This window comes from Glandiceps talaboti, chromosome 1, assembly GCF_964340395.1.
Source record: "Glandiceps talaboti chromosome 1, keGlaTala1.1, whole genome shotgun sequence".
Lineage (NCBI taxonomy): Eukaryota > Metazoa > Hemichordata > Enteropneusta > Spengelidae > Glandiceps > Glandiceps talaboti.
Window position 1 is genome coordinate 33,727,306 of NC_135549.1, and position 16,990 is coordinate 33,744,295.

General features: G+C 37.1%; 1 protein-coding gene across 1 annotated transcript in view; it reads right to left on the bottom strand.

The window, feature by feature from the left end:
- Positions 1-15,814, bottom strand: part of LOC144440784 (transmembrane protein 43-like) — a 55,127-nt gene extending 39,313 nt beyond the window's left edge. Inside the window, exon 1 of the mRNA XM_078130173.1 lies at positions 15,559-15,814. Within this exon, the coding sequence (XP_077986299.1) occupies positions 15,559-15,573 (15 nt within the window). The 5' untranslated portion in view covers positions 15,574-15,814. The remainder of the gene's footprint in view (positions 1-15,558) is intronic.
- Between the last annotated feature and the right edge of the window lie 1,176 nt (positions 15,815-16,990).

The window sequence follows — 16,990 nt, forward strand, 5'->3', positions numbered from 1 at the left end:
TCATACAGGTAACCTTGTGTGTTCTAGCTGCATCATTTGGAAGAAAACATAATAAATTTTGTATTTTATGGTATAGACTTTATATTCAGAGTGGCCATCGACAAGAACACATTGAATTTGCATGTAAGACATAATCATTCACCAAAAATGTCGTTAAAATAATACATGCCAATTTTCATATCTATGCACAATGTCCATGATGGGCTGTACTATCAAAACACTTGGATGGTAAATGTCCATGATGGGCTGTACTAATGAAACACTTGGATGGTAAATGTCCATGATGGGCTGTACTAATGAAACACTTGGATGGTAAATGTCCATGATGGGCTGTACTAATGAAACACTTGGATGGTAAATGTCCATGATGGGCTGTACTAATGAAACACTTGGATGGTAAATGTCCATGATGTGCTGTACTAATGAAACACTTGGATGGTAAATGTCCATGATGGGCTGTACTAATGAAACACTTGGATGGTAAATGTCCACGATGGGCTGTACTAATGAAACACTTGGATGGTAAATGTCCATGATGGGCTGTACTAATGGAACACTTGGATGGTAAATGTCCACGATGGGCTGTACTAATGGAACACTTGGATGGTAAATGTCCACGATGGGCTGTACTAATGGAACACTTGGATGGTAAATGTCCATGATGTGCTGTACTAATGAAACACTTGGATGGTAAATGTCCACGATGGGCTGTACTAATGAAACACCTGGATGGTAAATGTCCACGATGGGCTGTACTAATGAAACACTTGGATGGTAAATGTCCACGATGGGCTGTACTAATGGAACACTTGGATGGTAAATGTCCACGATGGGCTGTACTAATGAAACACTTGGATGGTAAATGTCCACGATGGGCTGTACTAATGGAACACTTGGATGGTAAATGTCCACGATGGGTTGTACTAACGAAACACTTGGATGGTAAATGTCCATGATGTGCTGTACTATCGCAACACTTGGATGGTAAATGTCCACGATGTGCTGTACTAACGAAACACTTGGATGGTAAATGTCCACGATGGGCTGTACTAATGAAACACTTGGATGGTAAATGTCCATGATGGGCTGTACTAATGAAACACTTGGATGGTAAATGTCCATGATGTGCTGTACTAATGAAACACTTGGATGGTAAATGTCCATGATGGACTGTACTAATGAAACACTTGGATGGTAAATGTCCATGATGTGCTGTACTAATGAAACACTTGGATTGTAAATGTCCATGATGTGCTGTACTAATGGAACACTTGGATGGTAAATGTCCATGATGGGCTGTACTAACGAAACACTTGGATGGTATATGTCCATGATGTGCTGTACTAATGAAACACTTGGATGGTAAATGTCCATGATGGGCTGTACTAATGAAACACTTGGATGGTAAATGTCCACGATGTGCTGTACTAATGAAACACTTGGATTGTAAATGTCCATGATGTGCTGTACTAATGAAACACTTGGATTGTAAATGTCCATGATGTGCTGTACTAATGGAACACTTGGATGGTAAATGTCCATGATGGGCTGTACTAACGAAACACTTGGATGGTATATGTCCATGATGTGCTGTACTAATGAAACACTTGGATGGTAAATGTCCATGATGGGCTGTACTAATGAAACACTTGGATGGTAAATGTCCACGATGTGCTGTACTAATGAAACACTTGGATGGTAAATGTCCATGATGGGCTGTACTAAGGAAACACTTGGATGGTAAATGTCCACGATGTGCTGTACTAATGAAACACTTGGATTGTAAATGTCCATGATGTGCTGTACTAATGGAACACTTGGATGGTAAATGTCCATGATGGGCTGTACTAACGAAACACTTGGATGGTATATGTCCATGATGTGCTGTACTAATGAAACACTTGGATGGTAAATGTCCATGATGGGCTGTACTAATGAAACACTTGGATGGTAAATGTCCACGATGTGCTGTACTAATGAAACACTTGGATGGTAAATGTCCATGATGGGCTGTACTAAGGAAACACTTGGATGGTAAATGTCCATGATGGGCTGTACTAATGAAACACTTGGATGGTAAATGTCCACGATGTGCTGTACTAATGAAACACTTGGATGGTAAATGTCCATGATGTGCTGTACTAATGAAACACTTGGATGGTAAATGTCCATGATGTGCTGTACTAATGAAACACTTGGATGGTAAATGTCCATGATGTGCTGTACTAATGAAACACTTGGATGGTAAATGTCCATGATGTGCTGTACTAATGAAACACTTGGATGGTAAATGTCCATGATGTGCTGTACTAATGGAACACTTGGATGGTAAATGTCCATGATGTGCTGTACTAATGAAAGACTTGGATGGTAAATGTCCATGATGGGCTGTACTAACGAAACATTTGGGTGGTAAATGTCCATGATGTGCTGTACTAATGAAACACTTGGATGGTAAATGTCCATGATGGGCTGTACTAACGAAACACTTGGATGGTAAATGTCCATGATGTGCTGTACTAATGAAACACTTGGATTGTAAATGTCCATGATGTGCTGTACTAATGAAACACTTGGATTGTAAATGTCCATGATGTGCTGTACTAATGGAACACTTGGATGGTAAATGTCCATGATGGGCTGTACTAACGAAACACTTGGATGGTAAATGTCCATGGTGTGCTGTGCTGTACTAATGAAACACTTGGATGGTAAATGTCCATGATGTGCTGTACTAATGAAACACTTGGATGGTAAATGTCCATGATGTGCTGTACTAATGAAACACTTGGATGGTAAATGTCCATGATGTGCTGTACTAATGAAACACTTGGATGGTAAATGTTCATGATGGGCTGTACTAATGAAACACTTGGATGGTAAATGTCCATGATGTGCTGTACTAATGAAACACTTGGATGGTAAATGTCCATGATGTGCTGTACTAATGAAACACTTGGATGGTAAATGTCCATGATGTGCTGTACTAACGAAACACTTGGATGGTAAATGTGCATGATGGGCTGTACTAATGAAACACTTGGATGGTAAATGTCCACGATGGGCTGTACTAATGAAACACTTGTATGGTAAATGTCCACGATGGGCTGTACTAATGAAACACTTGGATGGTAAATGTCCACGATGGGCTGTACTAATGAAACACTTGGATGGTAAATGTCCATGCTGGGGAGGTATGTACATGTATGAGTACTGCTAAAGATATTATGCGACCCAAAGTGTTACTGGTAGTTTATAGTAGTACTTGCTCAGTGTTTTATTTAAGGGCGGTAAGTAGGTAAAATCTACCGGGGTTCCCACATCATTTTACCGGGGTTCCCCACCTAATCTATGATACATTGCATGGGAAGCACTACCAGTTTTACCTCTTTCCCCCTTTCTGTTACCGGGGTTCCCAAACCTTAGCAAAAACACAGATTGCTGTGTGCGATCCTTAGTGCTACTAGCCGAAGCTATCTTTGACAAGAGTGTGACTATATAGCACTTACCATCTGCAACAAAAGAGATAGTCGCACTCTTTGTAGCAAAAGCATTCTGCGACTAGAAATGAAAATGGAGGTACACCGGAGTGGTTAATGTTTATTGGGTGTCACATTATTGCTTTTCAGAGAATGCTTTGCAAAATCGAACATCAATTTTCATTACCCCAGCAAACACCGAAGAAGATACAAACACACTTTCACCACAAGTTAAACACATACACTCGAGCTTTCAATCATGTTGTTGCAATTCTGTATCAGCAATTCGAAGTGTCTTACAGGGCAAGAAACGTGGCGATAAATCATTAGACAACCCAAAGGTAATACATGAATATTTATACCCTCAAACTTTCTGTAAAAAGCTTACAAAATGTACACATGGTGTACATGTAGTGTAGTCTAGTTCCTAATGGACCCTATTCCATACTACATTATCTTCATACTACCGGGTATACTGTCTAGTCAATCTCATTACTCTTGCACAGAATTCTGTGCTCCTCCTACAGTGTTCATATAAAGATGATGATGACGTCGCATCCCCACGTGATTTTGGTTTAAACAGACTGGAGGTGGAGTCCTGGTTGGACATTTGCATATCATATCAGTCCTAGAAACATGAGAACAATGACGACAGCCTGTCAATTTGTGATGGATTACTACTCACATGCGTCGTTCGCCCTTCGCCCACAATGGGGTTGAACCAAAATCAACGCCTAGAGTAACAGGATTGACTTGGCACAGCAGTATAGTATGAAGATAACGTAGTATGGAAAACGGTCAATCAGGAACTAGACTAGGTGTGGTGTGACTTGTAAATATACATTTGTAGTTGAACTTCTAGTACATGTACGTATGACCGATCGACGTGGTACTTTCGTAATTGCAAGTATTTTTGCACAGAATGGGATATACATACCCCAAAACATAAAGCTTGTTGAAAAATTTGAAAGTTCTGAAAATACACATTGACTAATTACCGACACATTGAGTGAAACATTATCGGGAACATATCGAGAGACCGCCAATTTGTTTTCGAAATTGTACAATTTGCATGCATGGCATCCCATTGTAAAAGACTAGCTTCTAAGTCATGTAACACGCATAAAGTATACCATGTGTATAATAGTAAATTGAAATATTCTTTACCAATTTTTAATAACGACAAATCTCTAATCTCTACATTTGTACTTCATGTATGTTGAAGTGTACGTGATATGGATGGTGACAATGGACATACGCACGATACTGTTTACAATGGCGCTGTTGAGATACACATCATGGGCGTTGTCGAGATACATCGTTCATGTTGTTAGCCCGTTATCAAAGATATTAGATTTAACTCTCATAAGTTCACCAAATGACAAAACTGAACATAATGCAAATTTTGAACTAATTTTTTCTTCTTCTAAAATATGATATCATGTTCTTTAAACTCATTAAGTGCTTGGTTTAAATTGATATAAAAAGAATCTCTAACACCACTAAGTGATCTACCAATACAACTAAAAGAATACCGCCAATAGCGTTGTAGCACAACTGTACAGTTTTTAAAAATGTTTCTCCACATGCTAGTCCATGCTAACCATAGGTGTTCATTTGCTGAATGACTATCCAGTTGCCTATCCAACCATGTTGCTATCTTTGCGATATAAGTGATCATTTGGCTGTTGCTATGGGCGTGGTCATGTTGTTAGATATATTTGCATACATTTTTGAATGTTTTTGTTCACTTGTGTATGAATTCCTGATATTATCTTTGCAATATATGTGATCATTTGGCTGTTGCTATGGGCGTGGTCTTGTTGCTAGGCAAATTTACATGCATTTTTTGAGCGTTTATTCAATTGTCTATTAATCCCTGTTATCTTTGTGAAATATACGACCGTTTCGCTGTTGCTATGGGCATGGTCATGGTTGCTAGAGATATTTGCACACATTTTTAAAATGTTTACTCACTTGCCTACCAGATGATTTTGTTATTTGACCAAAATATACTGCCACTTGGTTGTTGCTAAGGGTGTGGTCATGGTTGCTAGGGCCAATTGTGTCAAAATATTTTGAAGAAAATCTGCAGAATAAGACTTCTGGAAACATTTCACCAAGTTTCAGTCTCATTGACCAAGTACTTTTTGAGATAAATTTTTGACCAAAATTCACATTTTTACACCTAATTTGCATATTACTGATGAGATCATTATATGCTTGATATTTCTTCAGCTATACACCCACAGGTGCATCCCTTTTAAATTTCAGCCCAATCTGCTGAGTAGTTTTGGAATTATAGGTTTTTGACCAAAAAGACATTTTTTACCCTAATTTGCATTATTATTAAGGGAATTTACTCACCCCTAAGAATGTTCCCACCAAATTTCATGCCAATCTGCCCAGTACTTTTGGAATTTTTTTTACCAAAAATCACATTTTTGACCCAAAACCCACATCTCTGATGCAATCATTTTCATTTGAACAATTTCTCAACTAGTAACATGACCACTGAATATCAAAGCAATCGGTCCAGCAGTTTTTGACTTTAAGTCGTTTACACACACACACACACACACAGACAGACACACAGACAGACAGACAGACAGACAGACAGACAGACAGACAGACACTGGGCGATCCCTATAGCACTACTGAAGCTCAGTTCAGTTGTGCTAAAAATGGTATAGATCTTCATTCCCCCACTACAGGTCTGTGTAATTTGACCATTTGAGGTAATTAAATTAGTAGCCATATGGATTAGGATTGGATATTTATTTTTTATTTTTCATTTATAAACAATTTCATCACAACTTCCTGCTTGAAAAATCAACGTGAAACAACATATGCCAAGTCCTTGTTTGTAACTTGTCCCTAAGAAGAATAATGACATCCCTTGGGAAGTTTATGGGGAAAATAACAGCATAATAAGTGATGTTAATCTTGTATTACACAAATGGAAATCTGACTTTGAGGAGCTCTATAATCATGCTACAGTTGAGATAGGAGTTGACTTTGATGATGAGTTTTATTATCATGTTTTAGAAGTTTAAGCACAACTTGAGACACAGTTGACAGAGGAAAATAATAATGTTCCCTTGAATCTTGAGATTTCAACTGAGGAAATAACTAAAGTTGTAAATTATTCAAGAAATCAGTAGGTCTTGATAAACTACCATATGAGGTCTTCAAGATTACAAATGCAATCAATCTTCTTCATAAACTCTTTCAATTATACTTTACTTTTGGGAAAGTACCAACGGTGTGGGGAAAAGCCAGAATAAAACCACTACCTAAAAGTAGTGCACTTAATTATCCTCGGCTACTTCTAAATTACAGGATATTAGACTTCTCTCAACTGTTAGTAAACTGTACTCTGGAATTTTGAATAATAGACTGGTTCAATTGCAGCATTTGTGGACATGAAAAAAGCTTTTGATTGGGTGAATCGAGATATGCTTTTCTTTAAACTACTTCAAAGTGGTATCAATGGGAAATTTTACAATGCTGTCAAGAGTTTGTATGAAAATCCAATCTCATGTGTAAATATTAATGGTTCATTCTCACCATGGTTTTCTACTAGTTCTGGTGTTAGACAAGGAGATGTTCTGATCCCTACTCGTTTTGTTCTGTATTTGAATGATCTTGCCATAGAAATTAAGAATCTTCATTTGGGTATCCCAGCAGGTGACCAAAAAGTTAGTATTCTGTTATACGCTTGATGGTTCAAAGAAACTAACAATAACATTGCAGCACGTTTTTCATCAACACTTAGTGGTTATATGATCTATCAGGTGCCACGTTCAAAACAGAAAGGTGGAGGTACAGCTGTTATTACTAATCCAACTTGAAGTTCACCCCAAACAAGACTATGATCTTTAAGTCTTTCGAGGTCATTGGCGGTAACCTGAACACTTCGTCATCTATGATTCAACTTATAGTTGTTTATCAGCCGCCAAAGGGGTATATTAAATGACTTTCTTGATGAATTTGTCACCCTGTTGGAGAATGTGATTTACTCACAAGGGAGGTTGATTGTTGTTGGCGATTTTAATATTCATGTCGACAATCCTTCTAACACTGATACTGAAAAGTTCATTGATCTACTCGATTCTGTGGGGCTGACTCAACATGTGATTGGTCCAACACATACTAAGGGCCACACACTGGATCTGATCATCACTAGGTCAGCTGACCCGTTTGTTATCAATATCGAATCTGACCATGCTGCTCTTCATTTCTCAACTGCATTTACATGACCACGCCCACTGAAATTCACTCGGTCTTCTAGAAAACTTGCAAATATCAACATGAGTGACCTTCAACAGAAAATTATGTCATCGCTACAACCAGTAGTTTCTGAGACTGGCTGCTGCCTGACTGACCTTGTGAATACTTACAATAGTGCTTTAACTTCAGTTATTGTCAATAGAGAGTTCTTGGATAAAGTTCGTGCTCCATGGTTCACGGAAGGATTGATTGAGGCACATCAAATCTTCACCAATTGGAGAGGCAATGGAGAAAATCGGGTCTTGTTATTCATAAAGAAATCTTTAAATCGGCACAAAGTGTGTATACAACCAAACTGTGTGATGCCCATGCAACTTACCACCGTGATCGCATTGTCGGAGCTGATACCAAAAGCCTTTTTCGCATCATTGATAATATTACAGGTACAAAGGGTGCACTTGCTACAATTACACCCGACTTAGATCCAGCTACTTTACCGGACATCTTTGCAAAGTTCTTTCGTACCAAGATTGTAAAGAACTTGTCATTTATCCAAACGTCAGACCCTGTCTTAGATTCAAGCTTCAATCTGAGCTTCTTTGACTCTCTGTCTATTGAACTTGTTGAAAAACTTATCAGTAATTTACACACAAAATCCTCAAAGCAGGATCTCATACATTGTACCTACTGTATTGATAAAACAATGTTTGCACCAAGTTGCTCCCACTATTACATGCATAATTAACTCTTCATTTGCGAAAGGTGAATTTCCCCAGTCATGTAAATCAGCAATTGTACAACGATTGCTAAAGAAGCCAGGTCTTGATAAGAATGACTTGAAAAATTATAGACCAGTTTCTAATTTAACATATATTTCCAAGTTGATCGAAAAAGCTGCATTACTTCAAATTAATTCATATTTATGTAATAACAATCTGTATGCCCGTAGTTCAGCACTGTAGTGTTCATACTGGCCTCTCTTTCTCTTCAAACCACTTGACTTAACTTCAGTGAGCACTTGTGAAACTTCTTCATTAGCTTTTGCAATCTCAGCAGGGTTTGACGTTCTCTTAGGATCAGGGAGACCAGGTATTACAGCAGTCTTAGTAGGATTTCGGATAACGTAGCACCACATGTCGATACTTTATAGTTGTGATCAATAATCAAACAACTACGTATAATAATCTCATCGCAAGTGAACTTTAAGACAAAACAAATGGTTTATATGCAATATTTACATTTGATAGACTGAAAACAACTTTGATAATGTATATTTAACTGCAAAAATGAAACGAAAACGTTCACACTTTCAGTATGTGCACTGTTTTACATTCAAACTAAACCTTTAAACAACCACAAGGCATGAACAAGGCAGAACTAAGGTGTATCAAAACAATACGTGTGAATTTAACAGTGTTTTATTTAAGGGCGGTAAGTAGGTAAAATCTACCGGGGTTCCCACATCATTTTACCGGGGTTCCCCACCTAAACTATGATACATTGCATGGGAAGCACTACCAGTTTTACATCTTCCCCCTTTCTGTTACCGGGGTTCCCAAACCTTAGCAAAGACACTGATTTAAGGTAAACAACCCATTTACAACAAAGCCACACAAAGGAATGTGACGAAACACTTCGTTTATTTAACGTTTTTAATAAGGCATTCGTATTATGCAAGCTAATTGGGTATCGTTTAGCAGTTTATAATCAAGTCGATGGTTAATCACATATTATCAGCAGGGAATGAAGCTTGGTTGTCATGATGATACAATACACTCCTGCTACAAACGTGCGTGACCACAATACATGAATAATAATCGTGAAATTGACATGATTTACCAAATCGGAAAAAAATACATACGCGAAAATATAGCACTTTACAGTAACATGTATAGTAATAGTTGTTAGAATTTGACAGTTGAAACATCGTAAGAATATTTCTGTGGATGACTCACAATAGAAAAGGGGTTCGGAAAACAGCAGCAATAGAAATGACAATACAAGCAAGTAGTAGTATACACTGGGAACTCTGTTCTTTATATGCACGCACACTCCAACTTGTAACTGAAACTTACATCACACAAGAATGCACGCACACTCCAACTTGTAACTGAAACTTACATTACACAAGAAATTTTGATTTGATCGTCTGCCTTATTGGCAGGCTGCGTGCTGATTCTTTGATTATGTATGACGTATGACTATATAATGAGTTCATCAGAAACGGCAACAATGTTAACAACAACAACAACGTATAACACAAAATATGAATCAATAAATGTAATTCACGACAATTTTAAAGTTAGCTAATATATTCAATGTTTTATATGAATATTCAAAATTACACTATGATATATAATGACTCATAAATTATGCATGTACATAGTTTCGGTTACCTAGACTAGACTCTTGCCATTGAGGGTTTCCCTCCCCCCCCCAGCTGTTATGTGGGGGTGAAGCCCTCAATGGCAAGAGTCTGGGTAACTGAGGCATATAACATATACAAATGTACATCCTATATCTGCTTTGTAATTGTGGATTCCCATCATTGGGCACACATCTACTGGGTCATTTACATGTATACTCAATTCTTTTGTATGCAATGTAACAAATAACAAATAGGCTTTGATTTCTACTTGCCTACTACAAACTCTACGACACATCTAAATGCACATCAGTGTTCACGATGACACAAAATCATGCATATTATACGCAATGGAAATTAATTTTACGCATATTTGATCGAACGATTCGTATCCTGTAGGCAACCTATTTTGTTACATTTGCCATGCCCCCTCGACTGACGATACGGCATCGTACTGAGTGAGAGTTGATTGTTTTTATTTTAATACATAATAACATGTACCCTAACCCTGTCACAATCAATGTAAAAAAGACGCAACACTAATGTTGCAATTTTTGTTGCCATTGTTGTGTCTACCTGGAAAATTACATGCCAAACACAGCTGTACAGGGTCAAATGGACACTCAACACGTCACGCTCCCACGTCAAAAACCTCACACTGAAGACATGTGCCATAGTTCTCTTCAGCATGTTCTGATTTTATTAACAAAAACAAAAATAGTCGGAGACAATACGGCATGGTACCTGGGTTGGCCTTCAGTTAACACAGGTCTTTTTTGAAAGAAGATGAAATCCGTTTTATGTCACTGTACTGGTGGTAATGAACTCAATCAAAAGAAAATGAAATAAAATGAATCAGAATACATAGTTTTCAAGAGGTACAGTTAGCCAACAGAACTTCCTGCTACAATGACTCGCTAAGATTTTGAAAGGTCAAATTAATTGTACTGTGACATGCAATGTCTGAACTAAAGGGAAGGGATAGAGGGGAAAGCATTCAACTTCAATACTGACGTAGCCATGGAAAATCTTACTTTCATGCTTTTTATTAAAAGAAGCAAATCATAGACACAGTAACTTTGAAAACCATATATTTTGGAGTACATTTAGTGTAACGTAAAAACAGGCCGTTCCGAGACTTTGTCACGGCCCACCTATCCATGAATAGTGGACTTGCCCACATTGACACCACATGTTTACATTGCATCATGTGTTGTCTTCAAGTGAAGCCTTTTCACTCGATCTCTGTTAGTTTGATGGGTACGAATGAATGACAAGTTTGAAAAAATGAACGTGATTTGCACAGGAAAGAACGTCTTTGTGTTTCATGAATTTTTTTTGCATAACGGATAAATATCTGAAGACTACCTAAATGATCGTAGTTTAGGTTCATGAATAACAGACAATGGGTATTTAATTTTTATTGTCTACAACCTAAAGGTTCATGAATATGTGTCAAGACTATATGAATATTCACTGTAGTACATAGTAAATATTACTCTTTACTCGTTAGGGCTTGTAATAATTACAATGTTTTTGATTTTGATTTCACCCCTAAAATACATTGATTTAAGATATGACCAAACTAAATTTCCACAACTGCCATGTCAATTAACACTACCTCCATTTTTCAGGGTATGTTCTATAGGTACCATAAACCCGGAAGTAAATTGGTGACACATCTAAATAAGGTCAATACGCAAATTTCAATGGCCTCTGCGTACAACATACGCAATGAAAAAAAATCACCACGAACACTAGCACATGCTCTGTGTGAGCGGTAATTTCAATTTAAAGTTGGTAATTAATGGCTGTCAAGAGAGATATCGTTTGAGCGGTTCGGTGTATTTATAGACATTTTCAACAGAATGCGAACATATTCGAGTACCTATATTGTTGAATCAGCATTTATAAAAGAGAAGGTGAAATTTGCCATGAAAACCAATAGTAACATATTGCAAATAAAAACAGTTGACGGATCTTTGGATCAGAATGTGAATTTTGAATATGAATATGAATATGAATCAAATACCTGACCTGGCTTGTACCTGCGTTTTGTACTACAGTCTGGACATTCGTCTGCGCAGCCTGTCTGTGCATATTTATCATGCATTAACGTTGAAATCATACGTCGGTCTAAATATTCATAGAATTTGATGCTTTTATAGAGTTTGAATCTTTAAATACAACATAACAAACATTATTATGAGTAAGGCTCTCTGAGAAGTGGAAATTCCAGCAAATGTTCGGAAAGAATTACAACATTTTTATCGATTGATCACAGAATGCATCGTGACTTATCCAAGTGACATATTTTCGACACAAAAAAATATACGTAAAGTGAAATGTTCTTTGATGAAAAACATGTTTACACATAAATTGTGGATGACTCACAATAGGAAAGGGGGTTCGGAAAACAGCAGTAATACTAATAGAAATGACAATACAAGCAAGTAGTAGAATGGATTTAGAAAAGCAAGAGCATGCATTGATCATATCTATGCACTTACATCTATAATTAGAAATAGAAAAGCACAAGGTCTGCCCACTTTTTCTGCTTTTATTGATATGAAAAAAGCATTTGACTGGGTTGACAGAGATCTATTGTTTTTCAAATTACTAAATAATGGTATAAATGGGCCTTTATACGAATCTATCAAAAGTATGTATAGTAAACCACTTTCTTGTATTAATTTGAATGGTAATTTGACACCTTGGTTTTCAACATCTCATGGTGTTAGACAAGGTGATGTGTTGTCTCCTACACTTTTTTCAATCTTTGTAAATGATTTGGCGACTGAGATAAATGATTTAGGTCTGGGTATCCCGGTAGGGGAGTCTCTGGTCAACATTTTGTTATATGCCGATGACATTGTTGTTTTAGCTGAAAATGAGGCAAACCTTCAAAATGTCCTTGATCATTTGCAAAATTGGTGTAGGAGATGGCGAATGATGGTAAATAAATCAAAAACGCAAATTGTTCATTTTAGAATCAAAGGGAGAACTTTAACTAATGTTTCTTTTCATTTTGGTAATGCAGACTTGGATGTTGTATCGAAGTATAAGTACTTAGGTGTAGTACTGGATGAATTTTTAGACGATGATGTAACTGCTGAAACTCTCTCAAATGGTGCTGGGAGAGCTCTTGGTGCCGTAATTTCAAAAATTCATAGGTTTAAAGATTTCAGGTATAATACTTTTACAACTCTTTTTCATTCATGTGTTGCCCCAATATTGGATTATTGTTCTGGCATTTGGGGCTTTAAATCCAAGTCGAAATGTAACGCCATTCAAAATCGGGCTATGAGATATTTTCTCGGTGTCCATAAATTCGCTCCGATACTTGCTGTTAATGGAGATATGGGCTGGGACAGTTGTCTGATAAGGCACCAGCTTAATATGGCCAGATTATGGAATCGTTTATTATCTATGCCAGATAACAGGATAACCAAACAAGTGTTTTTATGGGACTACGAGTTAAATTCAAAAAATTGGGCCCAGGATATGTTGAAATTATTTACAGAAATTGGTTTACAAGGAATTTTTCATAATATGGAGACATGTACTATTTCGTTTGTGAAAGAAAAACTGAGAACCTTTCATGGTAATAATTGGGAAATTAATGTGAAAGAAAAGCCTAAGTTAAAAACATATGTTACTTTCAAAAAACATTATGGTCTGGAAAATTATTTAACGTATAATTTGTCACGTGGTAAGCGATCACTTTTAGCTCAGCTCAGACTAGGTATTCTTCCTTTAAAAATTGAAACTGGTAGATTTTCTAATTTAGACAGGGAGGAAAGACTTTGTGATTTCTGCAAAGACGCAGTTGAAGATGAGATACATTTCCTTTTTCACTGTGGACTTTATCATGAATTTCGAGAGTTTCTGTTTTCAAAAGCTAGGGAAATATCTCCTCACTTTGACACAAGAGACGTTGTCGAAAACCTAGAATTTTTAATGACAAACTTGCCATTTGACCTAGCAAATTTTGTTAGCGATGCTTTTTGTAAGAGAAAGGAATTTATGTACAATGTTTAAATATGTACGCTTACTTATTCATAAGTTAAAGATTTGTATTACTTTAGTGTCTTGTAAGCCCTAGGGGCTGGGTGTGGCTATGGGTAAGTCCACACATGACACTTAAATAAATAAACATAACATAACATAACATAACAGTAGGATACACTGGGAACTCTGTGAACTCTGTTCTTTATATAAGCATTTGCGTTCCAACTTGTAACTGAAACTTACATCACATAAGAATGCACGTGAATTCCAACTTGTAACTGAAAATTACATCACACGAGAAACTTTGATTTGATTGTCTGTCTTATCGTCGGGCTGCGTGCTGATTGGTTGACAATGTATGACGTATAACACTATAATGAGTTCATCAGAAACGGCAACAATATTAACAATAACAACGTATAACACAAAATATGAATCAATAAATGTAATTCACGACATACTCCGGGCCGCGAGAAGAACTCCATCAAAATTATTGATTCTATATTTTTTGACGGCTAAGGTAATATATAACACTGTAATGTTATTAACACGAACACAATAATACTGTCAAAGGGTTCAAATTCACAAATAAAGTTAAAGTTCTATATTACGAGTTCGTTTACTTCCAAGAGTTTATTTAGTATTAATAGTAAGTAACTACTTTATCGATTGATAAAGTCAACAAGTCCAATGTTTGATCTTTTGTTTGGCGACTTCAGCAGCCTTGCGAGTAGGGCATGATGCATTTTGATCACATTTTACTTGCATATGGACGGAAAACGAGCCAGTAAAACCTACAGTAGTCGAGAGTACGTTGCACTAAATTTCTAAAAACAAACAAGGTTACATGTTCAGAGATATAGTTGAATATCATTGCGTGGACAGATTTTACGTTGTAGGGCTTCATCTGTGTAGAATTTAATAACAAATCGAATGATGTATGTGACATGCTATATGCTCATACCGTGCGTCTTTCTCTTAGCCCAGGCCGTTTTACGACGGGTATATGTTTTCTTCACGGAAGTGAAACTGAGAAATCTGAAAACGAACATCGACCAAACAAAACGGTATAATCGTATTATGAAAAATCTCACATGAAACTATGTTTTTTGAAGGTACAAAACATGCGAGTAGGTAACTTGTAGATTGTACTGTGACTTTGGAACATTGTACATGTAGCATTCTAAAAATATCACTGTATTGTTATGTAGATAGCATCTCGAAGGAACACATGAAATAGCGGCGCCATTTGACGTGATTCAACTCTGACCGTATGCAAATCAGATCGAATGTCCAGACTGTATTTTGTACCGATATGTACAGACCGTTATCGATATCAAACCAGTCAGTCACCTCTTTGTAATCTTCATTTGCAACATCTCTCCTCATATCATTCATTGTCCAGCCCTGTAACAAATCTAATGTATCACAGTGCCTATTTGAAGTAAACATATATGTAACATTACTCACATGTGCGCGATACATCTCTTGATCGAACAGACGTGGGTTAGATTTTTCTGCCACGATAACACAGGTCACATCTGCATGATGGATTGCCTGGATGAGTTCAGGTTAAAAACTGTTTGCCTGTCTGCAGCGGTGATCTGTCGTCTACGCTAACTCACTTAGTATATGTGGCCATGGGTGTATTACTAGGGAGATGAGAAGTAGTGTAAGTTCGATCAAGCGCCGTGAACACAGTAGATAAAAGCTCGCAAACGGATTATTAGTATGTTCTGAACGCTAAATGGATTAGAGACACTTGCGCCCTCTACGACTCAGTGTCAACCTCACTCGTTTTTACCTTCCAACGTTGTCATCATCCTTTGGTCGAATTGCAGATGCAAATGATTTTTCCATCGGGCCGACGAAAGTCACTGAAACTCTCTCCCCCCCCCCCCCCGTGTAAAACCAAAAACAGGCACCCCCCCCCCATATATCATATTTACACGACAGGTATTTGATCGTGACACAGAGTGGACTGCGTATTTTAAATGATGGCATCAATCATACTATTACTAAATCATACTAAATCATACTAAATTAGCGACTACACGGTAAATATATTCAAAAAGAAGTTTAGTATCTTGACAGTAAAAGTTGGGGGAAGCCTTGTATTGGGAATTCATACACCTCTCATAGGGGTTCGAGAAAATCTGGAGGTTTATTGACACTTAAAAAGCCAATTTTTAGGCTATTCAGACCGTTTTGGGCAACAATTTCCAAGATTGAGAAGATATCACCGACATTTAATTATAGCAAGTACACAGGGTTGATATTTTGTTTTTAAAGTTTAATAGCATCTTGACAGTAAAAAGCTTAAGGTAGGTTGAGATGGGGGATATGTCAACTTTTAATGGGGTCCTAGGGGTCTCACCCTAGAAGATCTGGAGGTTTTTTACTCTTAAAGCCAATTTTTAGGCTATCAGACCCTTTCAGACAATATTTTTAAGGTTTACGAGACAGCATCAACATGTAAAAAGCCAATACATAGTGCAAAAAAAGTTTAATAGCATCTTGATAGTGAGAGGTAGGGAGAAGAATTTTAGACTGGGATATGTCCACCTCGTGTGTGTGTGTGTGGGGGGGGGGTCCTAGGGGTTCTATAAGCTCTGGAAATTTTGTTATTCTTACACTGAGACATTTGTTAAGCCAATATTAAGCTATTCAGAGCCCTTCAGACAATAACTTTCAAGCTTTACAAGACACCACAATCAAGTATATGATATTAAACTCTCTTTTTTTTACACATAGGGTCGAAATATGTTCTTTAAAAAGTTATCGTCATCATTATATTAAAGGTATTAAAGCACACCAGATGGTTGTATCATTAACAGGGGCAGAGTTGGCATTACTGTTGCAGATATAGATATAAGTCAGTGGTATGTTAGAGAACTAACTA